The sequence below is a fragment of the Pipistrellus kuhlii genome, unplaced genomic scaffold (assembly GCF_014108245.1).
Source record: "Pipistrellus kuhlii isolate mPipKuh1 unplaced genomic scaffold, mPipKuh1.p scaffold_m20_p_8, whole genome shotgun sequence".
In the NCBI taxonomy this organism is placed as follows: Eukaryota; Metazoa; Chordata; class Mammalia; order Chiroptera; family Vespertilionidae; genus Pipistrellus; species Pipistrellus kuhlii.
In genome coordinates, this window is record NW_023425584.1 from 6,799,621 (window position 1) to 6,826,543 (window position 26,923).

At 49.4% G+C, this 26,923-nt stretch overlaps 1 protein-coding gene across 8 annotated transcripts in view; it reads right to left on the reverse strand.

Moving 5' to 3' along the window:
• Window positions 1-26,923, reverse strand: part of TENM2 (teneurin transmembrane protein 2) — an 867,288-nt gene that overhangs the window by 179,702 nt on the left and 660,663 nt on the right. For all 8 annotated transcript variants that reach the window (XM_045577000.1, XM_045576998.1, XM_045576997.1 and 5 more), the window contains one exon: window positions 1,681-1,803. In XM_045577000.1, the coding sequence (XP_045432956.1) occupies window positions 1,681-1,803 (123 nt within the window). The remainder of the gene's footprint in view (window positions 1-1,680; window positions 1,804-26,923) is intronic.

Below are 26,923 nucleotides of genomic sequence, written 5' to 3' on the forward strand. Positions count from 1 at the left end.
AACCTCTGTCTTAAAGAAACCAGAATTGCAGGAGGTCTCAAGTCTCGGAGGTGAAGAGATGGAATCCGAGGCCAACACACGTAGCTGGGAGCTTTCTGGTCAGTTAAGGCAGGACGTGATCTGTCAAGACCAAGTCTGCTTTTTATTTTTAGATGCCGTATTAGTTACCTGATAATGGAAAGCATATAATTTCATCCTCGGACAAACTTGTTCATGCTTATTTAAAGGTAATTTAGGGTTCTGATTAGGATAGGTGAGTAGAGCAGTGATTAAAGACTGGATAAGAAGACCAAAAGTCACCCTGCAAGCATTAGGACAGGGCCGGGGAGAAAAATTCCAGCAACGTTAGCATCTTGGGATGCTAATGAAGGCACACCTGTAAGGGAGGATGGATTCTGAAATCTTCTCTGCGGAAAACGGCTGATTTAAGGGAAACACCAGCAAGCTTGCCCACAGATTCCAGGGCACAGACCTGAGTCCAGGTTTATACTTGTCTATTGATTTGAGGCGGGGCAAGTTTCCCTAACCTCCTGGGCCTCAGTTTCTCCGAGATGATCTCTCCTCCCTTTAGAGCTGCTGAAGTGACGCAATGCTAAGCCCGGCACCCAACCGGAGCCCAGTAAACATTAGTTCCGGTCCCATCTTTTAAATGTCCCTGTGCGGTATTTTAAGAAACGTGGGGGTGCACTGCCTCCGTGTGCTGAGGCAGAGTGAGAATTTCTGTGTCTGGAGAAACCCCCCGTCTGTGATTTCCTCCGGATTCAGCTAGTCAAACGATGCCACTGGGAGTCTTTTTTTCTTCTTTTTAAAGGTGGAAGCTTTTGAATACATTGCATTTGTAAGTGATCTGTGTTAGAATATAACAAAATCCCTGTTATAGTCCGTTTTTACCTGTGTCACACAGTATATTCCTTCTATTTTAGTTGAACCCAAATATATTTGAGACAGAGACAGAGACAGAGAGACAGAGAGAGAGAGAGAGAGAGAGAGAGAGAGAGAGAGAGAGAGAGAGAAAAGATGGTGCAAAAATAATAGTTTTAGTCTGTCCCACAGGCCCGTAGCTTCCCTTGGTTCTGTTTCTGCTTCACCTGGCTGGCAGCTTTCTTTCCCTGTAAGAATACTGTTGTCTGATGGCTTCAGTAAGCATTCCCACTGTCCTTTTCACTGTTTTGTGGTAGAGAGGCTTTGCTCCCCAATTGCCACAACTCCTCATTCTCCCCTAAAGCCCAACTGCTCTGAGCCTGAGGCTGCTAGGCTGTGCCTGTTGGGGCTTCCTCCCTGGGGAGGCGCCTTTCCCCGCAGGAGAGGGCTCCCTCCGCTGGGCTTTCTCATCAGGAAGGACCTTCTCCCACTGCCGCCCGGCTGCCGCTCTGCCCAGGCCTCGGGACGCTTTCCAGGCGCTGCAGAGCTGCCGGGGCTGCAGATAGCACAGGTATGCACATTGTTCCGGGCAGGCGCCGCGCCAGCTCCAGCGGCTGCAGCCAAACACAGCCAACAGACAGGAACAGCAAACAGCTCTGCACCTCGGAAAGCTGACGCTCCCTCCTTTCCCCGTCCCGCCCCTCCCTCCCCTTCCCCCCTCTCTCTCTTTTTGCATATCTTCCCAGATTTGGATTAGCCAGCTGGTGGGAGCTCAGAGTGTTCTGGCCTCCAGAGGGCCAGAGGCAGCTGTAACCTCACCTTTGCCTCCAGATGGCATCGTTGCCACATCATCGCTTCCTGGTAGGCCGGTCCGGATCCCATTGTTAAAGGTGTGTCCATCTGCCGGCTGGAGTTGCCAATTGAGTCCGAGCAGATGCATGGCTGCGGGAGAGACAAAGCCAGGAGAATATGAGCAGATAATTCAGCAAAGCAAATGTCAGGGGGGAGGGCCAGGTGTCCTCGCCGAACCAGGGCCTCTTAAGGAAGCTGCAGTTCAAAAGCAGCCGGCCCCAGGCCCAGGGAACAGCTGATGCAGAGAGCACAGCTCTGGGGGTTAGGTCTCCTCTCGGCTGCTGTTCACAGCCCCGGGCAGAGAGGGGCCTTGGAGGACAGAGGAGGGAGGAGAAAGCAGCCCAGACCTCCCAAGTGGCGCCACCTCTGAGGGGAGACGCCCCCTTGGAAGCGCTGTGCAGGGCGCTGCTTGTCACAGGGGCTTTCCCGCTCCGGATGCAGCTGCTGTTAGACTGGGGGTCCAGGGGCGCTGACCAGGAGGTCCCTCAAATGGCTCCAAATGTCTGGCTTCTGAGATGGGACCAGCCCACACCCAACTATTATTCCAAGCTTTTAAAATAGGGATTTCCCCCCCGCCCCCATTCACGGTAAGTGAATACTTCCCAGCTCTTTGTGGGCAAAGCTTGGGTGTGGTAGAGGCCTAGGGCCCATTTATGAAAATATCACAATTCCTCTCTCCCATCTACCCTGCCAAAAACAAACAAACAAACAAACAAACCTCAACAACAACAATCCATACACTTGCCCACAGTGAAAGAGACAGGTCTGAGGCACAGCCTCTTCTCTTTGCTCAGGAGACAAGCACGTCTGTCTCCACAAGTCCTGCTTTACTTCACCGTGCACCCCAAACCGCCAAGCCCAAGCTTCCTCTGGCTTTCCTCGTCCCTCTGTCTGCCCCAACTCCCCACTTCCCGATCAGATTAGCCAACTCAACCAGCCCCCCACCCCCATCTCTGTGGCTTCTAGCGGCTTTGTTTGACTGCCTGCGATTAAACAACCTGCCTTCTTTCCAAGCCCCGTCTCAGAAATGCTTCATTTGCAAATCAATAAGGAGTTCATTTCCCCACACATTTTCCATTCAGACAATAATCGCCCCTCGTCCGTCTGGCATTTCAACCTGGACACGGGCTGACGCAGTTGCTATGTGTCCAGCGCTGCGGGAGAGAAAGGGCCGGTGACAGGGATGATGCAGGGACGGGAGAAACAATTAACCGCAGGAAACACAATTAACAATGCTTAGGAAACTGTTCGCGCAGCAATTAATTCTGCGGGCCTGCCACCACTTCAAGTCGGGCTGCATCCCATTAAGGCTAAAAACCCATCTTCCAACAACACAGCTCAGATGGATGGCCGCCGATGAGGGGGCAAGGGGCCCCCGGGGTGCACGGCGGCTCCTTTCTCCCACGTGGTCCCTACGCGGAGCCAGGTGCTGCTTCTAGACATGACTGCGAGGTGCAAGGCCCGCTGCTGCGACTCTCTGAGACGATAAATACCACTAAGTGAAGTTTACTCACACTTCCCATCCAGGAGGCACCTCATTTTCCTCTGCAGTGTATCCGTTACACGGAGGGCACTTACTGAGGAGACCAGGCCCTCCTGCCTGGAACCGTGACATGTTCTCACTGTGCAGAGGAAGGCCGTGGGAACGGATCATGGTCGCTTCTAGGGAATGACAGCTTCTGATTTGTAATAACAAGGCGAAGGGCACCAAAGAATTAGCTATTTTAAAATGGTTTAAAAAATGTTATGATTGGGCTATCAGGGCTCCCCCCGAACCAGCTCAGGGTGGCCCCAGAAATGTGGTTCTGTGGAGGGTTTCTGTGCTTTGAGACAGACACAGGCAGGTGGAGCAGGTGCACTGGGGCTCAGGCCTAGCCACGCATTGCTTGTCACGTTTGTAAAAGGAAGAGGCAACGATGACATTATCCTCAGGGCCCCCTCTTGTCCAAATTGCTCCCTTCTGGCGGGACTCTGTCTTGCCACCCCACTCAGAACACACTGCCACGCTCGCTCTGGGGACACAGAGAGTGAAGGGCGCCCCATTCCACCTGCCTGGGAACACGGCATTCTGGGAATTGTGCTCTCTGTTTTCAAAGACGCTGTCCTCCCTTTTCATCTTGGGTTGCATAGCGTCTCTCTCTCTCTCTCTCTCTCTCTCTCTCTCTCTCTCTCTCTCTCAACTATTTTGAAAACAAGAAAACTATAAATGGGGTGAGAAGGGTTAGAGTTAGAGTACGCAAGTAACTTCTCAGACAACTCCCAGAAGCACAAAGAAAAGAACAGAAAGTGAGATGGAGAAGCGAAATGTGCCGAGCTCAGCTCTGTCCTCCCAGCAGAGGCAACGCCACAAAAATGAGACTCAAGTTTGGACATATTTTCTGTTGTTCCACTGAATGCTAAGTAAATAAGTGAGAATTACAGTAGGGGTATCACCACCCTGTCTTGTTTCTTTTTGGAGGGGAGGGGAGCAGGGTCTGAAATAGGCTTTTGTTTACACACTTTCTTTTCTGGATCAGCTCTTCCTTCTCTCTTTCTTAAGACAATGGTGGGGATGGGCTGCTGTGTCCTCAGGAGAAAGATCCAGGGGAGCTGTGAAGTAAATGAGTCTCCTGACTGATGAGAACTCTGTTTCTTACTCAGCTACTGGTCTGCTCTGGGGCTGGGGCTGGGGCTGGGGCTGGGGCTGGGGCTGAGCCAGCGTTCAAACACTCCCTTTCCCTATTGTAAAAGTTTCCCTTTGCAGGTGGAATAATGGGTGCTTGGGGCCAGTGGGGGTGAAGTATCTGTCCTCTGGCAGGCCTCCCCAAGTGCCCTACACATGGAGGGCATTTCAGAGTGTTTGTCAGAACAGGTGATAGCCATGGGGGAAGATGGAGGGGCTAGATTGCAGGTCATCATGTTCTCATAAATAAAATAAACCTAACACAGAGGTGGGAAAGAATGGGATGAGGCAGTGCTGGCAGCGATATGTTTTGGTGATTAGTATGTTAATTCTGGTGGCCTGTTTTTGAAGCCCTTCTGTGGCCAGCACCAGAGGAGACTTCCTGTGGACATTATCTTAGGACTCATGGCTGACAGTTGAGGGGTGTACTACCCATAATCCCCCTTTCTCTAGCCAGGAAATGGGAGCCTGTGAAGTTTGATCACAGGGGCATTTTGGAATCCAAGGAGTGTTACAGTGGCAGGTGTCACAGTGGTCTGGTGACAAATTCTGGTTTGCGGTAGGAACTCAGCAAACACAGTCTCTTTCTTGCAATTTAGGATAATCGCACTGTGATTGGTGAATGACCGCTTTCTATACTCAGCACCCCTTCCTGAAGGGGGTTCTATTTTCTCACCTTGTTGAGCTCAGATGTGGGCCGTGATCAGGTGACCATGTACTTTGCTCACCTCTTTTCCTCTTCCGTACTGTCAGCCCGGGTCTTAAGTGACAATAATGTGGCTCAGAGCCATGGCTGACCGGTCATAGAACACAGAACGAGTGAAGAGATAAGCTGATACTGTTGCAAGCCACTGAGAGTGTGGGGTTCTTTGTTACAGCAGCACACCTGAGACTATCTAGACCACATGTGTCAAACACAAGGCCCGCGGGCCAAATCCGTCCCGCCAGGCCTTGCAATGTGGCCCGCACCGCGCTGTCATCACTGCACTCCGCTGCGTTTCCATCACAATGACAGTTTATGACTGTTCAGTAAACCATTCGGCCCGCGATTTAGGCTGGATTTTAGATTTTGGCCCCTTCTCTGATTGAGTTCGACACCCCTAATCTAGACAGACTCATTAGGTTTTAGGGAAAGTTAGAAATTCCATTTTCATACACCAGGGTCACTGCGTGAGGTTCCTTTCCAAAACCCACCCAGGAAGAGTTAGCATGCAATGAGGGCCACTACATTTGGTTTTATAAACAACAACAAAATACACTTTAAACATGATGTCATGATATTTCCAATTGTGATCCACTCTCAGAATCCAATTTAGAAAGCTAAGGGCCTCAGAGGAGCCAGAGTTACTTCTTCTTCATCTGAAGATTATGGGTGAACACTGACCTCATCAATTTGCATGCCACAGAATAAGACATCCTGGATGCATCGGGGGTCCCTCTCCCACTCCTCTAGGTGCTTCAGCAGCTCACCCCAAAAGGTCTTGTTTGGACCATCTGAGGGTCAGAAGTGAAATGAATTTGGGAGGCCCTCTCCCTAACGTTTCTCACCAGTGCTGGCGGCCAAAATGCACAATTTATCACGACGTGACAGGCTCCGCTCCAGCGGGACCCTCGGACAGAACAATGGGGCTCCGTGGGCCAGCAAGGATGGAGCAGGGAGAGGCTCGCAGTGGAAGCTCGTGTAATCCAGGTGGCAGCTGGGAAGGCAGCCACAGAAAACACAAGAGGCAGCCAGCCCCTGAGAGTTTCCCTCTGGCTAAGTGGAGAGGACTTCCTTCGGGTGCTGAAAGCGAACCAAGGCATGATGGACGGATCACAAACAGACCCCACACAGGCCCTGACTGCAGCAGGAATGAGACACAGACCTACCTGGAGTTAGGGGATATTTTCTAAGGAAGTTGCTTGTGTGTGTGTGTGTGTGTGTTTTCCTGTTGTAGTTTGTGTGTGCCAGATGGGCTCTAAAAGACATACTCAGAAGAAGCCCACGCAGAAGGAAGAGAGAAGGGACGGTTACAGGTAACAGAATTCCCCAGCAACCACAGGATAGGAGATGATAGGCCTTGAGAGTGGCAGCTTGGAACAGGGGTGTCTGAAATATAATTAGTACCGTGGGCCCTGCTGAGTGCCACTTAGAAGCTCCCATGCTCATTGGCTGGCAGGGAATCACCCTGACAAAGGAGCCAATCAATACATCAGCCATGCTGCCCAGAGAGCTGCTCGGCCCCTGCTTGTCACAGAGGGCACACATGGGGCCCCGGGTACTCTGTGTCTGCTGGGGTGTCTTTTTAAAATTTATTTATTTAATTGATTTTTTTTTTTTTTTACAGAGAGGAAGAGAGAGGGATAGAGAGTTAGAAACATCTACGAGAGAGAATAATCGATCAGCTACCTCTTGTACACCCCTCCTGGGGATGTGCCCGCAACCAAGGTACATGCCCTTGACCGGAATCAAACCTGGGACCTTTCAGTCCTCAGGCTGATGCTCTATCCACTGAGCCAATCCGGGGTGTCTTTAAAGGTCAGGCTTGTCGGTACATAACCCGAGGGAGAGACTGGGCTTTCCCTTTGAAAACGGGAGCTTAGTCCAACAGGGTTTAGGAGCAGAAAGGGGGAGCCACGCCCGCTGAATCCAGGGGTGCAGCGTGGTCAGGCTCACAAGGGCCTCAGAGAGGATGTCAAAGCCCCTTCAGAGACCAGGTAGGACGATGGGAAAGGTCAGGGCTGGGCCTCCCAGCTCCTGAGTCAGCCAATTTAGTCAACAATGCCAGGCTCCCCTGGGAAATGTAGCCAATTGCAAAAGTGCCACCGCCTGGAGAAGAGAGCCAGGGTGGAATAATCAGAGCTCAAGTGCAGGAGTGCTCACCCTCAATGTGCACAGGCCACCTGCAAACTGCGGTGCTTCTGCAAACAGTAGTGAAAATTAACGCATGCAAATGAACCTACTCAATGACTGGAGACAATTAACATTTATTTTGACAAGGAGCCAGGTGTTGGGTTCATTAGGTTAATTGTATCATTTATTTGTGTTCTTTTTTTTATTTTTTATTATTCAGCAAATATTTATGGAGCACCTATTGTGTGTTAGGTGTGTCCTAGGCACCCAGAATAAAGCTGCTAACAAGTTCACATTCTAGTGGGAGACAGAGGAACAAAACAGGTAAGTGAAAAGTAGAGTATGGGGTTAGGGAATACCAGGTTGTGGGGGGGATGGAATTAAAAGTTCTTTTGTTTAAATGAGGACTGGCCAAAGATGGCTTCTGTGATAGGTGACATTGCAGCCAAAACCTGAGAGACATGAGAAAGTGATTCATGCTGACAACTGGGGAGGAACATCCAAGGGTGGAGCGGAGTTAGTGGCTTCCACCGGAGTCAGAAGGGATGACACTGAGGATTCTAAAGGGGATGAAAAGCTCACTTATTTCCATTCCAGCTCAGCGAGGTGGTAATGAAGTCTACTTCTTCTCAAAAGGAAATCGAGGCTTAGGGAGGTTAAGGGACTTGCCCAAAGAAATGGAAATCTGGGAGTCAGACTTACTAGTAGGCTCTGGCAACTGCAGGGTGAGAGCCACCAACCCCATGCTCTCCCGCGATCAACACTGACAGGACACATGGTGACAGCATCCCTTACTGGATACTGCCGAGGCTCACTCAAGGACAGATGTCTCCCTTTGTAAGCAGTCACCAGTCCTCTATAAATGTGCCCCATTTGCTGTTTAACTGAAAGGAATCGCCATTGTCAATAGAAATTACATATTTGGCAACTTCAGTAATTCACAATCAGGCTGAGGAATGCTATGTTTGGGGACTTTCCCCCTGGTTAGTGTATATCATTGTTTGGGGTGCTCCTTCTGCAAAGAGAAGGGGCCCACCGCAATGCTTTTATAGCATCCTTCTTACGGATGTTGTCAATGCCAACAACTGGTCAAAGGGAGACACAAAGAAAGCCAGGAGGGATGATGTTCTTGGAAATGCCGTAAGCCTTAAAGGAGTTTCAAAAAATCCCTTTCAAACTGCCTTGGTGACGTGATGTCTGATTTCCCCCCCACTGTATTATTATACATTAAATGGAGTGAAATTACAAAGTGCTGACGTTACACCCACAAAGCTTTTGCTAGCGATGGGGCACGCGTACCCATCTTCCAAGAGTGCTCTGCACCCCATGTGCCTGTGTCCAACATCCAGCTCGCATCCCCCCAAATGGTTGTGAAGCTGGTGGTGCAGGAGTCACACAGCAGGGGAAGGAGGCTCGGAGGTGATGCCAGAATCCTGGCAGGACCGCCGGGCGAGAGAGGAGCTCTGCAGAAATGTACCTGCCCTCACACCTCTCTCTGGACTCCCTGGTCCTCCCGCCACGGTGCTCAAATGGTCATCGTGGGGGTGTTGTCTGTGTCACCCATATTCCGGTCCCTTGCAAAGGAATGGAGGCTTTCTGTCCCTCCTTCGCGGGCACTAAGAGGACAAGGTGACAGTTGCACGCAGCAGCCCTAGGACCAGGGAACAGTGTACTCTCGAGAGAAGAAGAATCCACATGGAGGGACCAGCACATTAATCTATTCTTGTGACAGGCTCAGGATGGCACAGCGAGTGGGAAGCTGTACAGAATTAATCAATTCCTGCGTTTGGAGAGAAAAAACTGGGGCTCCTTGCAGCTTCAGGTTGTAAGGAGCCCCAGGCTGGTGTCATCCCGGCCCCTGTCATCCCCGCAGATGCACTGCAGGTGGCAACTGCGGACACTGGGTGCGTGATGTCTGGTGAGTGCAGGTGACCTCTAACAAGGCCCCCTGCTCCCTGCATCTCCAGGCAGATCAATACTCAAGATAGACACGCGCCCACAGCCACTTTCAGTCCTTGGGCCAGTCTCTTCAACTGCACCCTGGAGGCCTGGCCACGATGGTCCCATGTCCCATGGTCCCCTTAGCCAGCTCTTCTCAGGCACCAAACATATGCTTGGAGCCATTCGCCACGCAGGGTATTATTCACCCTGTTCCCGTGGCTGCTTTTCCCAGGAAAGAAACAAAATAAAAGCCTTTCTTTCTCTGAGAAAGGACCCATGTGATCAAAATACCTTTAGAGAATGATAATATCGGCAGGCTTTATTCAGCAAATAAATCACGGTCTGGGATTTTTAAGAGCTTTTGTGATAGCAACACGCACTGCCACGATCCGTACGCAGACACCTGAGCGCACCTTTCTCCACCCCCCTCTGGAGCTTGTCATTCAGTGCTGACAACCCAAACAATCCCTGCCTTTCTTTCAGAAAACAACCAGCAGCCCTGGAAAAGGGGGGCTGGTCTGCAAGAGGCCCAACTACAAAGGGACGGCGACGCAGGCTGCATGTGGCCCCGGGAACCCTAGGAAGCAGACGTGGTGAGCGCTGCAGAGGATAAGATGTCACATCGATCAGTAGAAGTGCCATGTGCACTGGAACAAAGAGGGAGAACTCCCTGGGGAAAAGGGCCACACTCCGTTCCTGGGCACATTTCTTCCTTTCCTAGGCCGCAGCCAGCCAGAGGAGGGTCTGGATGCATGTCTCTGCCTGCTCCATAAACTAGGGAGCCTTCTGATTGAACTCTGGACCCGCAGCAGAGGCGGGGAGGCAACTTGAGATCCGCAGCAGAGGCGGGGAGGCCTCAGGGATGGGGTGAAGGAAGAGCCAGCTCCCTACCTGGGGCCCCTGAGATATGACAGATCCATCTCCAGCAGGGTCTGAATCTTCGTACGACTACGTAGAAGCAGAGGGTTCTGTGCAAACCAACTTACCTCCCTGAGCACCGCGTTCCTGAGCTAGAAGAGCTCACATTTTGCAAAGTGCTGGCTCAGTGTCATGCATGGTGCTCAGCACTTTATAAGATTCCCTTATTTACCCTTTCCAGTAAACCTAAAGGTGGGCACTATTATTCCTTCCATTTCACAGATGAAAGAATGGAGGTGAGAGGTGCTGGGAAATTGGCTCACACTGACAGGGCAGGCAGAGAAGCCAGCACAGGTCACATAGTTTTGTTCTATAATTCTATCTCTACTAGTGGCCCAGTGCATGGATTTGTGCACATTGAAAGGGTATCTGGTGCAGGTGAACCAGATTCAGGGCTGAAAGGGCCCCAGAAGCAAGCTAACCTACCGGCTGGAACATCTGCCCCCTGGTGGTCATTGTGTATAGTAGCTACTGGTTGAACGGTCAAACGGTTGAATGTCGAATGGTAGATTACACTTTTATATATAGATGGGGAGAAGGGTGGTCACACTGATCTTAGTGTTGTGTGCATACAGGAGGCAGGGGTCTGGGCATATTAGACACACAGGAGGCACTGAAGAAATATGTCTCACTTTCTGCTAGGTCATGGGTCATTGTATCATTACCACAATGGCAATAATGGCTAACTTTTACTGAGTCCTTAGTGTGTGCCAGGCACCAATGTTATGATATGTGCATATTATTTTCCCATTTGACAGATGAAGAAATGGAGGTTCAGAGAGCTGAAGTAACGTGCAGCTGGAAAGAGATAGAGGTGGGGTTTGAACTTGAGCAGTGTGACACCTAACACCTGTATAATGCACCTTCCCAGGTTATAGTAGGACAACTGTCAGCTCAACTCTAACATTAGTGAAGACTGGGGATGTATTCTCCCTCATTTGCATAAACCCTCTCTCAGAGAAAGCTTTGTGGCTTTCTTCCTGCATCGCATCAGAATGGCAGAACCACAGTCAAGATGAGCTCAAAGTTCACGTGGGTCCAGACCTTTTGCTGGACAGAGATGACCTTGAGCCCTACTTAGGTGAAATGCCTTGCCCAAGGTCTTGACTACCAATGACTGGCTGAACATGATTATACCTTGGTCTCTTGATTCTGGTTTTCTCTGTCTTGCCCTCTTCCACCTCTCTACAGAAGGACAGAGAATTCTGAAACCTACAGGCAATGCGACACCTTATTAATGAGAAAATGAGGGACCACAGAGAAAGCTTCTTCTCTCACCCACTTAAAATTTTTATTACAATTTGCAAGGTAAGGCATGAGCAAAAATGACCCATTAATAAATTAGTCAACAAAAGGAGGCATTCTGATCCTTTTGGTTCCCAAATTCATCAGATGGGGTTTCTATGATAAATTACTCCTGCAGAAGTTCATTCACAACTAGAATCTGAAATCACCATTTTTCTATTTCTACCTGGACCAACGGTGCCATGGTCGATATCGATGCTCCCTCCTGCATGGGAACTTGGTAATTTTTCAGGAGTGAGAAATGAGTTGAAGAAATAAGGATGTTGAGAAAATCCTGTATATAATTCTCATCTCAACTTGATCATTTGTTCAGCAGAGCCAAATTAGGCATGTGGGGAGGCCGACGGTGTTCTTTTCAATTTTTAATTCTTGACATGGTCTGCTCAGGGATTTTTTAAAACTCAGAAATCAAAAATCTTGTATTAGCAAATTGAGCTTGATCTTTCTCTTAAATGGTTTTTAGTTAAGTGGATTTCACAGGTCTAACCTGAAACACTTTAAACTTGATTCTGCTGGAAAGGAACCGCATGTTTAAAAAAAATTAGTCTATCTCTCAGGGCCTTATCATGTAGTAGGAAATGAAATTCACAGAAATACATAGTCCTACTCCTCTGATATGCTAATATCAACATGGACAACTTTTTACTGAGAGGAAGAGAATGGGGGGGCGGGGGTAGAGGAGTAGGGAGGAAGAAAGGATACTTTCTTTATGAAACGCAGGACACCTGTACACCATTAAAAAAAGAACCTGCCAAAACCGGTTTGGCTCCGTGGATAGAGAGTCGGCCTTTGGAATGAAAGGTCCCAGGTTTGATTCTGCTCAAGGGCATGTACCTTGGTTGTGGGCACATCCCCAATAGGGGGTGTGCAGGAAGCAGCTGATCGATGTTTCTCTACCATCAATGTTTCTAACTCTCTATGCCTCTCCCTTTCTCTCTGTAAAAAAATCAATAAAAATATAAAAAAAGAACCGTATTTTTATCTGCAATTAGATAAATGACACAATTAGACTTATTTTGGGTTTGTGACAATTTAGTTAATAGAGCTAATTTCAGGGGTTTTATTCGAAACTCAAGTCCCACACATTTCTTTCCTGCTAAAGGTAGACATTTCTCTTAACAGGTAGCAGCGTTGTAGCAGCTGTGGCATTTCTGGCTTATACAAAGCAATCAGTGACAGCAGAAAGACATACGACATGGTTCATAATGAACCCCCTGCCTCCCTTTGGCACATGCTCCCCAACCCCTCCTAATTCTGTGGGGGTACCCAGATTCACAGGCAGTTGGAAGGCAGTGTATCAGCCTGGGATACAGAGTCCCTCAGACCTGCGTGTTGGGAACTGCAGAAAGATGAACACAAAGTTAGTTCCCCAACTTTACATTACTTAGTTCTTTTAGGCTGAAGTTTCTAAATATATCCCCTCCTGCCCGGCTGGCGTGGCTCAGTGGTTGAGTGTTGACCTATAAACCAGGAGGTCAGGGTTCGATTCCCTGCCAGGGCACATGCCTGGGTTGCAGGCTTGATCCCCAGTAGGGGACGTGCAGGAGGCAGCCGATCAATGATTCTCTGTCATCATTGATGTTTCTTTCTCTCCTTCCCTTTCCTTTTCTCTCTGAAATCAATAAAAAAAAAATTTAAAATAGATACATAAATATATCCCCTCCTGGTCTTCTCTGATTTGATTTAATCATTAATGTAACGTAAGACACTCCTGAGGTAGGTATTTTATAGACCGGATTTTACGAATGAAGAGAATGAGGCTCACTGCACTTCTGTAATGTGCCTAATGCCAAGAGTTGCCAGATTTATTTATTTATTTATTTATTTTGAAATTTGTTAAATCTGGCAACTCTGCGAGTTCCTATAGTGAAGACTAAATTTTTCGCAACCCCAGGAATGGCCTTAGAAGTAGGCGGGGCCCTCAGATCCTCTAGGCTCCGCTCCAGGTCTGCCAGAAAGAACTGCCCAAGGTAACCAGACGTGGGTCTCTCCTTCGAACATCTAAAGCACATGTGTCAAACACAAGGCCCGAGGGCCAAATCCATCCCGCCAGGCCTTGCAATGTGGCCCGCACCGCGCTGTCATCACTGCACTCCGCTGCGTTTCCATCACAATGACAGTTTATGACTGTTCAGTAAACCATTCGGCCCGCGATTTAGGCTGGATTTTAGATTTTGGCCCCTTCTCTGATTGAGTTCGACACCCCTAATCTAAAGCTTTCAACTCGGACTGTCATTTACACTCAGCTTCTGGTCCAACGTGAGCACACCATATGTGACTGGAAAACTTCTACTAATCACATTAAATAAGTAAAAATTAATTTAATAGTATGTTTTTCTATTTTTACTTTAAAATACGTTTTTAGTGATTTCAGAGAGAGGCAGGGAGAAGGGTAGAGAGATAGGCACATCAATGATGAGAGAGAGTCATTGGTTGGCTGCCTCCTGCACATTTAAAATCACCCCCAATTCAGAAAACGTTAATCTACTTAGCCTCCTCCCCAAATAATGTCTGTGAAATGAAAAGCTTGATGTTTTAGCTATAAGGCTTAGTGATGCGCTGAAACAGCCACGTTGAAATAAAGCTTGCCCACACGCCACACACAGTCGTAGTGTGGGTGTGCCGCCTGCCGCACTTGGGCAAGCACTGCCCCTGCTCCATCATATCTGACTTCTGCCATTTGTACTTCTGTTCCCAAGGACCCAGCGCTAACCCGATGCTTCCCCTGCCCTCTGCGGGGGGGTCTCAGCAAGAAAAACACCAGCAGCTGAGGAACGGGCCGAGCGGAGGGCTTTTCTCACGACTGTATAAAAGCAGCACACACGCAAACCACAAGGCTTAACCTCCCACCCCCTCCACCTTGAAGTTTTTCTTCACTTCTTCAAGGCCAGAGGACAAAGACTGCTTCAGAAGGCTGCATCCATGGGTCAAGGCATCCTGCTGAGAGCTTCCCTACTTTCTGCCAGGCGATGCCAGGAGGAGTCTGGAATCTATTAGCATCGAAGAGCCTGTGTGCTCCCCGCCTGTCTTCTGCTCAGCCCCGAGGGGAGGGCGCCTCCTTAGCCCAGACCACCGCACGTGCATTCCTGGACCACCCAGTTTTCTCTCATGTCCTAAATTCACCAGCAATCATCAGGCACCAACTATACTGTATATACCCAGACGCTGCAAACCCTCAATGCAATTTTCCATAAGAATGACACCAACATCAATGTAAGTGCTTACTATGTCTAGACACTGTTCTAAGAACGTTAGATATTTAGACATATAATTTTTAGTGTTTTTTTTGTAGATCCAACATGGTAAAATATCAGTCATTTGACATGGTCCAACTTAAATATATCAATCACTTAATACAATATCTGGAGAACAGATGCTTTCATTATACCAATTTTTAGCTGAAGAAACCATGAGAAAGAGAGAGCAAGTGACTTGACCAAGGTCATTCTGTTAGTAGCCGTAGAGCTGGGCTTTGAACTTGGGGACGCCTAACTACATTACTTTTCACCTTTTACAGTAAAAACACCCACAAAAGAATGCTGTCTTCTGAGACTAGACTCCATTTCAGGTGTACTGTGGGTAAAATATACTTTTATGAAAATAGCAGAGCATGGTGGTTAGAGAAGCTTTGGAACCAGGCCGACCTGGCCCTGAGGCTCTGTGAACGTTTTGCTCTTTGTTTTTCAATCTCTCAGACCCTCTGTTTCCCTCTCTGTAAAATGGGGATGTTAAAACATTAAACTCACCGGGGGTTTGCGACATTAAATAAGATAAAGGATGCAAATCATGTAGCTCAGCTCAACACAGAGAAAGAGCGCAACAGGGATTGCGTGGACTGGCCAGAAAGAGCCCTGTCCCCCTGGAGAAACACCTCTCTCAGATTCCAAGCAGCGAGGCCACAAGCAGACAGCCGAGCCTACAGAGGAGAGCGCCTGCCATCTGAATGGAAACCGCAGAACACTTGTGGGGAAACACTCAGGGATTGCCTCCTGCAGAGCCACTTTACCGAAGTGGCTGCAAAGACCTGGAAGGGGGCGCACCTGGGCGGGGAGGCCAGGCACCAGCACTGAGAAGGCACCTGGCTGGCTGCATTGCTGTCTACCTGTTGCCCTGACTCCTGAGTGGCCTTTTGGAGGGATGTACTAAGCGCAGCCTCAGACCTGCTGGCCTGACTAACACGTTTCATGCACCTGGGCATCGGTGGCAACAGGCAGCAGTGGCTGGGAGGAGCAGTGGGGAAGAGAGAGGAAGCTGCTTGCATTTGTGTGTGTGTGTAGGAGGGTGGGGGGTGTGGGGGGAGGGGAGGTGGCGGGATTCTAAATGGTTTCCATCCCCGTCTCCCGAGCTGCCACAAATAACAGTCTGAGTGAAAGCAGTGTGCTTCCCGAGCTGATGCAGCTTTAAGACAAGACCTGAGCCTCTCTATTCCCACCCAGATTGCCGCCCTTGACCACCTCCTATGTTAATATCCTGGAGGTGCCGTGGTGTAAAAAGCACATTAAAGTGGCTGGGAGTGTGTGGCTGGGCATCCAAGCAATGTCCCCTGTACTGGGAAGGTGGCCATGCCAGTGGCCTGACTAAGTATGGAGGTGGCCGTAAGCCTCCCTGGACTGGTCATCTTGGCAGGCAGAATGGACAGGGCGCAGGGACTGGAAGGAGAGAAGACTTGCTCAAAGGACCGCCACCTGCAGAGGCAGGGTGCTCACAGGGTTAGTGTTGACCCTGCCCAGGGCAAAGGCTTGTGTGGCCGGAGGGCTCGGTGAACAGGCATTCTCTCCCCTCCACTTGGCGCCTGGTTCCGAGTCAGGTACTGGGCAGTGATGACTAAGGCCCTGCTTCTTTGAAGCAGCTAGGCCGGTGGTTTCAGGTTATGGTTCCCAGACCAGCAGCCTCAGCACCCCGAGACTTGTTAGAGCTGCACATTATGGGGTCTCTTTTCGGTCCTATAGATCAGAAATGCTGGCAGGGATGGGGCCCCGCTGTCTGCAGAGGAACAAGCCCTTTGGGAGATTCTGATGATGCTGTGTGAGAACTGCTGGCGCTGAAGGAAGCTGGGCTGGCAGCAATGCGTGGAAGAGAACGTCAAAAAAGAACAGGCTTCTCTGGACTCTTTCCAAGAAGGTGGAGGAGGTGCACAGATCTCCAACCCCTTCCTCTGGGCGCCCTAGGGCTCTGCTCACTGGAGAGGCCGTGGGAGCACCTGGAAGATGCCAGGTGGAGAAGCTGGAGAGAACACCAGACCCAGACCTGGGCCCAAGTGCAACGGTGGAGTGGGTGGCGGTCCCTCCAGCAGGTCTCCTCTCCTTCCAGTCCCTGCGCCCTGTCCATTCTGCCTGCCAAGATGACCCGTCACAAGAGAGCTCACGGCCATCTCCAGACTTAGGCCACTTGCATGGACGCTTTCCCAGTACATGGAACACTGCCTGGACGCCCAGCCACACACTACCAGCCACTTCAATAGCATCTTAAAAATCTATCAGAAAGTACACATGAACTCATCCGCAGCCCTGAGTACAATGTCACATTTTCGTGCGGTAATGGCTATGCAAGGCTGGAGGGGAATCACGAATGAAGCCAAACATATCAACTCTAAGGGTGAACACTTTCGGAGCTGTGTCGGTTAGTGGCGGGGAGAGATGTTGAGAGAGGGGGTATTTCAGATAGTGGCTCCCAGATGGCAGGGAGGCAAGCCCCCACCTCCACTGTCTGGGCAGCCTTGTCTGGAGGCAGGTGGGCCTTGGGGTTCCCTGTTCTGTGTGGTGGGATGACTGCATTCCCATACTGCTCTCAGGCCCCGAGCTGCCCGGAGCCACAATGCATGGGTAGCTGTGGTGGGCATCTGGGGTAGCTGTGGTGGGCATGTGGAGTAGCTGTGGAGGGCATGTGGAGTAGCTGTGGAAGGCATGTGGAGTAGCTGTGGTGTGCATCTGATTGTAAATACCATCTGTAAGCAATCCCAGGGCAAATTCCTTTTTTCCTATAGTCCCTGAAGCCGGACTCAGGAGCTTGGGCTGAGCATCTCATGTATTAGCTTAGGCTGTTTGAGCTCAGCTACACCTAGCTTAAACAAAACATGAGCGAGTTGGAAGGCTGTTAGACAGCTCACAGAAGGAAAGGTGCAGTTCACCGAAATAAAGAAAGGAGGGTGGGAGGGAAAAGGCATGGGAGACCATGGCCATTAAAGAAGGCCACGTTCATGTTTGCAACCCCTGGGGCCAGCTGAGAAAAGAGTTTCCTCCATTTTCCAGTTTCACTTGTAGACATCCTTGCCTAGGGTGTCTGCTTGTCTCCATTGGGGTCCCTGGCCTCCCCTAGGTCAATCACTGGGCCAGGAAGGGAACAGAACACTACCACCCCACCTGGGCTCAGGGTGTGACCAAGAAGACAGGACGAAGAGGGTGTTGACAATAGATCTGGCCACCAAGTATAAGATCCAGACTAAGAAATAAGGATCAGGTCCAGTCGGAATGGGTCAGTGGTTGAGCATTGACCTGTGAACCGGGAGGTTTGATTCCTGGTCAGGGCACATGCCTGGGTTGCAGGCTCCATCCCCAGTGGGAGACGTGCAGGAGGCAGCCAATCAATGATTCTCTCTCATCATTGATGCTTCTCTCTCTCTCCTCCTCTCTCTTCCTCTCTGAAATCAACAACAACAACAAAATATATGTATATATTTTTATTTTTTATTTTTAAATGTATTTTATTGATTTTTTACAGAGAGGAAGGAAAAGATAGAGAGCTAGAAACGTCGATGAGAGAGAAACATCGACCAGCTGCCTCTTGCACACCCCCTACCGGGGATGTGCCCACAACCAATATACATGCCCTTGACCAGAATCGAACCCGGGACCTTTAAGTCCGCAGACCGACGCTCTACCTTTGAGCCAAACTGGTTTAGGCATATGTATATATTTTTTAAAAAGAAGTAAGAATCAGGATGTTAAACTTGAAGTTCCCATACACTATTTGGGACATATGTACTTATACTAAAAGCATTATTCATTCTTGACCTAAACTCCAGGTCAGCTGGGTGTCCTAACATTGAATCTGGCAGTGCTGTCGCCAAGGGAGTTGGTGTGAGGCGGGCTGCCCTGCTGTGCCTGCCACAACCTGCCAGGAACCTTGCAGAGGGACTGAATTTTCATGGGGACAGCTCTGTCCATGCTCTGCAGCCCAGGCCCTGTCTCCATGCAGCCTTGGGATGGCTCTCTGCCTGATGAAAATCCGGATCGGGCATCTACACTTTCCACAAAGTGTCAAAACCGCCTGGCTGTCTGGGGTGTAAAGCATATGGGTGACTCTTTTTATCCACCACATGGAGTCCTGGGTGGGACCTGAGGAATTTATCAGAAAATTGCAGCTCAGATAAAATTAGGACTCCACTCTCGGCAAGCTCCCTGGAGACATCTGACATTGAGGGAGTCAGCGTGGGGCGTACCAGCCGGTCTAAGCCCGTCCCCTGGGCTGAATGGCAGTCCCCTTCCTCCTTGAAGGCTCATTGCAGCCAGGTCGAGGTCTGCCCCTTCCCACTCTCGGCTCCAAGTTTGCGCCAACCATGTTGATCCCTGTAAATATTAACTGAACTGGCTCTGCAGTCCAGGCACAGCTGTATTTCCTCTTCCACCTGAAAGGAAGTTTATTGCACAAAGTAATAGGTGATGTCTTCTTACGGCCACATAAATCTGCTCCCGTACCTGGGAGCCAAACTTCCGAGCAAGAACGAACAGTTGTTCCCGAAACATTCCACGCAGAGGGAAACAATAAAACCAGAAACAAAAGCAAGACAGCAAACAAGACGTGCACAGAGATGTATTCTCTGTTTGAATACTTAACAAGAGAGAGAGCCGCCCAAAGCTGACATTCGATTCTATTTCCTAAAGGGGGAAAACCAAGCGGCTGGATTGGATTTTGCTTTGCACAAAACTGTCTCATTCTGGAGATGAGGAGTGACTTTTCTTGGCGCCAGGTGTCCAAGAATCCTGAGCAATGGGGTGAAGTACTGACCTCGGACTAGGACACCCAAACCTAGGCCAGGGTCAAGGTCAGTGCGGGGCAAGATCTCAAGCAGAACCACGTTTCCCTTGTGTTCTCCAATCTGGTAGCAGAGACCACAGTGCCCGGAAAGCTCTGGGTGAATATCTGATAGTTTTAGTGGAACACGAAGCCTGGGCAGCGTGCTTTGATTTAAGGGGGACATAACATTTCTTCTTCCGGGACAGCTCCATGCACTTGGACAGACTCCTTAAGGAAGGGGCAGTGACCTCAGAGCTGACCTTCAACGTCCTTTCCACAGAGCCCTGTGCTTCATACACAGTCAGGAGCCAACTCTTATCCGGGGAGCGTGACTTAGGGCTCTCCAGTCTTCCTGGGAAATGTGACTTAGGGTCACGGTGTGTGGTGTGCGTGTGTGTGTGTGTGTGTGTGTGTGTGTGTGTGTGTATGTGTCTAGCTAATTTCCTGTCAGGTGCACACGTGACCACTCTGTCCATGGGAGGGACTGTTATTCTAATAAGTGGCTTTAGCTAATTAGTTTATTTCTGCTGAGATGGTCTGGTTCCACACACCTAATGCGATGCCCTGCTCTCAGGTAGAGATTGGAAAGCTGGCTGAGTCTTGAATGGTACTGAGTGGTTCACCTGCACCAGTTCTCCCTGGGGAGGCGGCTGTGCATTTGGGAAGGCAATAACGAAGTATATATGATTCACTATTGTGCGCCCCAAACCTGGCACAGAAAAATCTTTATTTACCCCCTGCTTTTGCTGAGCACTGACCTAAGGGCTGTTCAAAAACCATCGCATTTAATTGTTACAAAACCCCCTTGAGACAGGTACTATTACTGTTTCCTCTCACAGGGGAAACTGAGTCACAGGGAGGTGAATGGCGTGACCTGTGCTCATGGAGTGAGTAAGTAGAAAAACCTGGGACTGGCTGCTGGGCACCGTGGATTGTGGAGTCTGTTCCCTTACCTTGTCCTAAAAAAGAATGGTTTTATCAATTAATAAGGGGATGACTGGTAAAAGGAAGATTCAAGTGCTCTGTGACACAACCATGGCCTCAACCTTAGTTATCAGGCCCAGAATCCACATAAAACCCCCTAAAAGCACTGCCATTTCAGCACTTCTCTCTGTGGCTTCAGCCTGTGGCTGCCCAACCCTTCCACTGCTTATTCTGACTTTGCCCCTCAGAGCGTATGCTTCTCAGCTCACGGGACAGCTCATTGCTAATTCCATATCAGCAGATAAGTGTTTAGGTGGACACCGCTTCTGCCTGCTCTTTGCATGTTGAGAGGGGCCCCGAACACTCAAAGGAACTGGGGGTCAGACCTCCTCACAACAAGACATGCTTCCTGTGACTGCAGAGCCGGGCTGAGGCCACCTGAGATCACACCTTGAGACGAGCAAAGAAATAACAAAACTCCCCTCGCCAGTCCTCCCCGGAGGGGTGAACAGACACGCTGAGTCCGAGGGTGTGTTTTTCTCAATTCACAGATCCGCTCCCCATCACAGGGGGCCGATCAGGTCAGAGGAAGGGAGCGCCACACCCCTGAGCTTAGGGGGGTGGGAGCCGTCCCAAACAGGGAGAGCAAAGCCCACCTGGGCATCAGGGGCTGATGAAGCCTTCGCTGCTGGTCAATGTGGCCGCTATTTTAGGTCAGACAATCTCTGGGCGGCCCCATTATATTTCCCTTTTATCACATGTGATTCACACAGTGAGTCTCAAAACAGCGGGGTTTCTGCCAACCCACAGGATGTGTGCTTCTTTAATTCCACACCAAAGAGGGGATCCGCTGGACACACACCTGTGTATCTGCTCTTGGGAACTCACGCTTCGTCCGTAGACAAGAGACCACAGAAGCAAATGAGTCTGTTTTCTGCTCTCTCCCTACTCAAGCCACTGAGACCCAATATGTGAGTCTTCCTTTTGCCACTGGAATTCCGATTTTCAGTTCCTGGTGGAGATATCAGTGCTCTCAAGTTGGTGTCATCTGTTAATGTCCATTATCAATGGGGCATACCCTGTTTCCCCGAAAATAAGACAGTGTCTTATATTAATTTTTTCTCCCAAAGTTGCGCTAGATCTTATTTTCAGGGGGTGTCTTATCTTTCCATGAGCTAGGTCTTATTTTCAAAGGATGTCTTATTTTTGGGGAAACACGGTAGTTACCCAACACCCACACACTTTAGGGCGCAGGTAGAGGACTCTACGTTCCAACCAAACCAATTTCCAAACATCACCACAAAGAGAAGTCTCAACCTCGTCTCCGTGTTCACCATTTAAAAAACTTCTAATGACTCTTCTTTTCACCAAGCAATGCCATTAGCATGGATGCTATGCAAATGATATGCAGGGCCTGCGTTTGTTTGGCTTCCTCGAAATTGTTTCAGAAACCTGATCACATCAACTATTTTTCAGTTTATGCAAAACAGAACGTCTCAATACATTTTTTTTTTTTTTAAGGGGATGAAGTCTTCCATTTGCATGTGAGTCCCAAGTGGTCCATTTTACACTTCGAATGTAGGATGAACACATTCCTAGGTCTGTCCTGCATTTTGAAACTTAATCACGACAGCTCCTTTCATATGCCAAGGGCCTTACGCATCTGAGCTTGGATGACCTTCTAGGGTCATTGATGACCTTCTAAAGACAGCTGACCTTACAGTAGCCGAGCACAGAGGAAAGCTGTTTCCCTATAAAAACTCCCATTTTTGTAGTTCGCTATTTCAGACAATGTTCTTTTATTAACCCATCTCAGGTCATCGTGCAGAACTCAGGGACAATAATCCGTGACCTGCAGCTAAGAAATCATTCAGGCCCTGGGACCCACAAGTTTGCATCTGAACTCTCTTCGGGACTGCTGTTCCCTGATTTGGTGCGGTGGCCCGGCTCAACAGCGCCACCTTCTCCCAGCCAGAGAGCCCGTGAGCGGGGTGCTGGCTTGAGAGAGCCACGCATGATCACACTTACTGTAGCATCGGCTGTTTTTTTCTTAATTGTCCTGAGATTCTAGAAAGGAAACCAGCGTCTGTGCTGACAGAGGAGCTCAGCGTGAACCCTCATTTTTCACATGGAGCTAATTAAAAACTGAAATTAGTTAAATATGGAAATGACACTTGCAAGCACTTTAGTAGAATTCTGGCAAAATCCCTCCGGAGTGCTGTGACATTACCTGCTGCTTCGAAACTCCCCGACTGAATTTCACAGTTAAAAGGCTGAGCGAAGGGAAAGTTATTATTGAGATTTCGGATTCAGAATGTGCCTGTAAAACTCCAAATTAAATTTCACGGCTGGCCCTTGAGTGGTTGGCGATAATCTAACGCAGGCCAATGGAGTGGGCCACCAACAATGGGCCTGCCAGCGGAGGCCCGATTACCCCTCTTTAGGCATGGCGCTGTGGGTGGCAGCGGTGCCACAGTCGGAGGGTTAACACGGGTATTTCTCCCGGAATCTGACTCAAGGCGGTTCACACAAACCAGTCCCAACAAAGAGCCTGGACTCATGCACGGGGTGTGAGGGGGCCAAGTACAGTTCCTGAGTGGTAACAAGACACTTTTCACATATGGATTCTATTATAGGTCTCTCCCCACCCCGCCCATCTATAAATAAATGTGTGTGTATGTGTGTGTGTGTATATATATATATTATATATATATATATATATATATATATATATATATATTTATTTACACACACATATATAAATAAAGTCTCTCTGTGTGTGTGTGTGTGTATATATATATATATATATATATATATATATATTCTTCCATACATGTATATGTCTTATAGGCATGTCATAGGGTTGTTGTTTTTTTTTTTAATCCTTAACCGAGGATATTTTTTTTCATTGATTTTTAGAGAGAGTAGAAGGGAGGGAGGAGCAGCAGGAAAGGTAGGAGAATGAGGAGAAGAAGAAAGAGAGAGAGAGGGGCATCCATGTAAGAGAGACACCTCGATTAGTTGCCTCCCACAAACATCCCGACCAGGGTGGGAGAGAACCTACAACCCAGGTATGTAATGCCCTGGACCGGGAATTGACCCATGACCCTTACTTGCTCGGCCAGTGCTCTAACCACTGAGCTCACCAGCTAGGGCAGCATGTCACAGTTTCTATTCAGCATTGCATTTACCCATCATGATCAGGAAAGTCCAACAGCACTGAGTCTCACAGGGAAGGGAGACTGGACTTCCCTTAAAGTCCCTGGTGCAATAAATAGCCTTTGCAAATGGACAACGATGGGGAAGAGGGCCACCAGGTGTGGGTGGAAACAGACCACCGCCTTGACAGGCAAAAGCAGCAACGCTTGCGCACGGGCAAATTATGGTGTTTGTCTACATCTGCATACAATTTAATTAAACCCGCCTACTCGTCCGATGGCTCTGGATGGGCGGCAGCGTATTGGTGCGTTGCGATGTTATTGTTTTTTCCAATACCCCATCCATTTGCCCTTGAGGCACTCCCTCCCCCTGGACCTGGGCCATGACTGAAGCAGCACCTGGTCGGGGCCTGGGCAGGCCGGCGAGAGGAGCCCTGTTGCCAGTGCCTGCTGGGTCGGGAGCCGCTGGCAGGGAGCCGGGGGCAGCCGGGCTGCCAGGAAGAGCTCTCTGGCAGCTCCCACGCTCCCGTCTCTCCGTCACACCCGGGCTGTGCGCGTCCCGGGCTGGAAACTGTGGCGGCTTACCCAGCTGGATGGGTGAGATGCTGCAGCTGTACCGTCAGGCTGGCTTATTCTTATTGAATTTTGAATATCCAATTTCAAAGCAATTCCAATGAATGTGCCCAAGGCCTCGGATCAGCGTGGCTGCTGACACTCTCGGCAGCAGGGCTCCCAAGTTCATATTTCTAAACAAAGGCGAGATTACAGAAGCTTTCCTTGTCAGGACCAGCGCCTCAGAAGAACCCTCTCTACCAACTCTATTAGGGCCCTTGCTGACAGCGACGAAAGCTGTCGGGCTAATCCATGGTCCTCGCTGCTCAGGCCGCAGTGGGCGAGCCAACTTCTCCCATCGATTGAAGGGGAGTAGGGGGCCGGGCTGGTGTGGCTCAGTGGTTGAGCATTGACCCAGGAACCAAGAGGTCACTGGTTCGATTACTAGTCAGGGTATCAATATATGACCTGGGTTGTGGGCTTGATCCCCAGTGTGGGGTGTGCAGGAGGCAATGGGTTAATGATTCTCATCGCTGATGTTTCTCTCTTTCTCTTTGTTCTCCTTCTTTGAAATCAATATATACAGATGGGTAAGGGAGTGAAGTGGGGGGAGTTTAAGCAGATGAGAAAGAACCAGGATATGGAGGTTGGCATATGTGACCCTGCCCAGAGTGCAGGCTGGTAGATACGATGCCCAGGAGTGTGGTCCTGAGTGAACAGGATGGCAAGCTGACCAGCAAGCTGACCAGGCAATCAGGAGCCATTGCACACTTGTTCTGGAACAACAGAAGCTTTCCTTGTCAGGACCAGCGCCTCAGAAGAACCCTCTCTACCCCAAATCAATAAAATATATTTTTTAAAATAAATAAAATAAAGGCTGTAAAAAAAATAAGGGAAATAAAAAAATAAGGAAACACTATCCACACTGTGGCGTGACGGGGCCCATCTGGGAACCCTGCATGGCATGGAGTGTTCCTACCAGCTCCAGAAATCTGTCTTCTCTCACCCCAGCCCTGTCTTCTAACCCCGCTCTACCCTTGCCTGGAAGGCTTTATTTCAAATGCACAAAGGACGATTTAAGCCACAGGTAGAGAGAGAGCTGAAGAGCTGCAGAGCAAAACGGCCCGGAGACCAAGCCTGGCTGAGGCTGGCCGGACAGTCACAGCAGCATCTGCTCTGGCTTCCTGTGTGAGGACCTGGGGCGCATTTAGGGCTTGGCTCCCCTGGAAAGCTGTTTTTGAGAGGCCTCCGGACAAAACCAGCTCAGTAACGATTGATGTTCACAAGGTGACAACTCCTTCCCTCAGGGGGGAACGGAAACCTCAGGGCAGAGAGCAAGGAGGGCTGCGGTGGCTTTGAGTGACCCGGACAGCCGCTTCACAGCACAGGCTGTGGCCTGCCCAGCCTCACACTGCGCCCCCTAGTCCTGGCACTCAGTGGGTATTTACAGAATGAAGGAACAAGCAAACAAAGGCTGCCTTTATGTCCCCTGGGGTGCAATATGGATTTTAGAGTCAGAGAAGACTCCTAATAACACCACTGAATGGTTACACAGCACTGGCTGAGATATCTGTAAGCCTCAGTTTTCCCATCTATAAAATGGGTTGGGTAATGGGACCTCTTATGTAGGGCTGTTCTGAGGATTAGAGCCTACTGCTTACAAAGGGGTAGGCCTCAACTCCTTCTCTCCCATTTATCAACTGGATAAGTCCCCACTCTGAGGCCCTTGCATAATAACCCTATGGTGTCTGCTTTAAGAAGGAAAAAAAAACATATTTAGAATATATAGGAAAGCCTTTATTTTATTTATTTAAAAAATATATTTTATTGATTTTTTACAGAGAGGAAGGGAGAGCGATAGAGAGTTAGACACATCGATGAGAGAGAAACATCAATCAGCTGCATCCTGTATACCCCCACTGGGGATGTGCCCGCAACTAAGATACATGCCTTGATAGGAATCGAACCTGGGACTCTTCAGTCCATAGGCCAACACTCTATCCACTGAGCCAAACGGTTTCAGCGAGCCTTTATTTTTTGAAAAATGTCATACTCCTTCAAATGGACCGTTTTGCCTGCTCAGCGCAGTCGGTGTTGGAGTGTGTCACGTGAACCTCAAAGCAATGATGACGCCATGATTTTCCTTAAGGTCCATTTTGGGTTGGGATACAGAGTAAAGACATAGAAACCAAAACGTACAGCCAACAGCACGAGGATAAAGCAAAGATACCCAAGATGGAAGCAAAGGAGGGTCTGCTGATGTCAAGATCTCAAAGGCCGGGGCATGCCAGGGGGAGCTGGGTAGATGTTTCTAGAAAGCAGAGGGAAGAACAGCTACTCACAGGTCACTCCCCCTGAGGTGCAGCCCTGTCAGTCTCACATCCTTCGCTCCTCTGAGCAGACAGCGCTGCTTGCTGCTGAGATACCAGGGTCGGTAGATGTTTTCAGTTACAAGCAGAAACAGTCCTACGGTAGCCCTGAAGCCCCTGTCCTCCTGCCTCGGAAGCGCTTTTTAATATTTATACTTCTAAAGAGGGCTTGCCCTCGCAGACACGGAAACTCATTAGGACGCCTCCTCAGGAGGCTGTAACTTTGGTCAAGGTCACGCACAAATCTGCGCTTCCCGTTTCAGCCCAGGTTTGCCAGTAGGTGCCACCTTTGTGCCACAAACCAACCCCGGCCCTCGCTCCACTTTATTTCTAGGTTATCAATGTTTAAACAGAGCAAAGGAACAAAAAATGTGCTTGTGAGCACAATTCTGAGCCTATAAAAGTTGAAGAAACTTTTCTTTTTCTCCTCGTTCCTTGGCATGTCTATTTAACAGAGCTTTTTTTTTTTTATTTGACTTTTTTCCCTTCCAGCACAGCAGATGAATGGGCAAACCACAGAGCCGGCGCTCAAAGC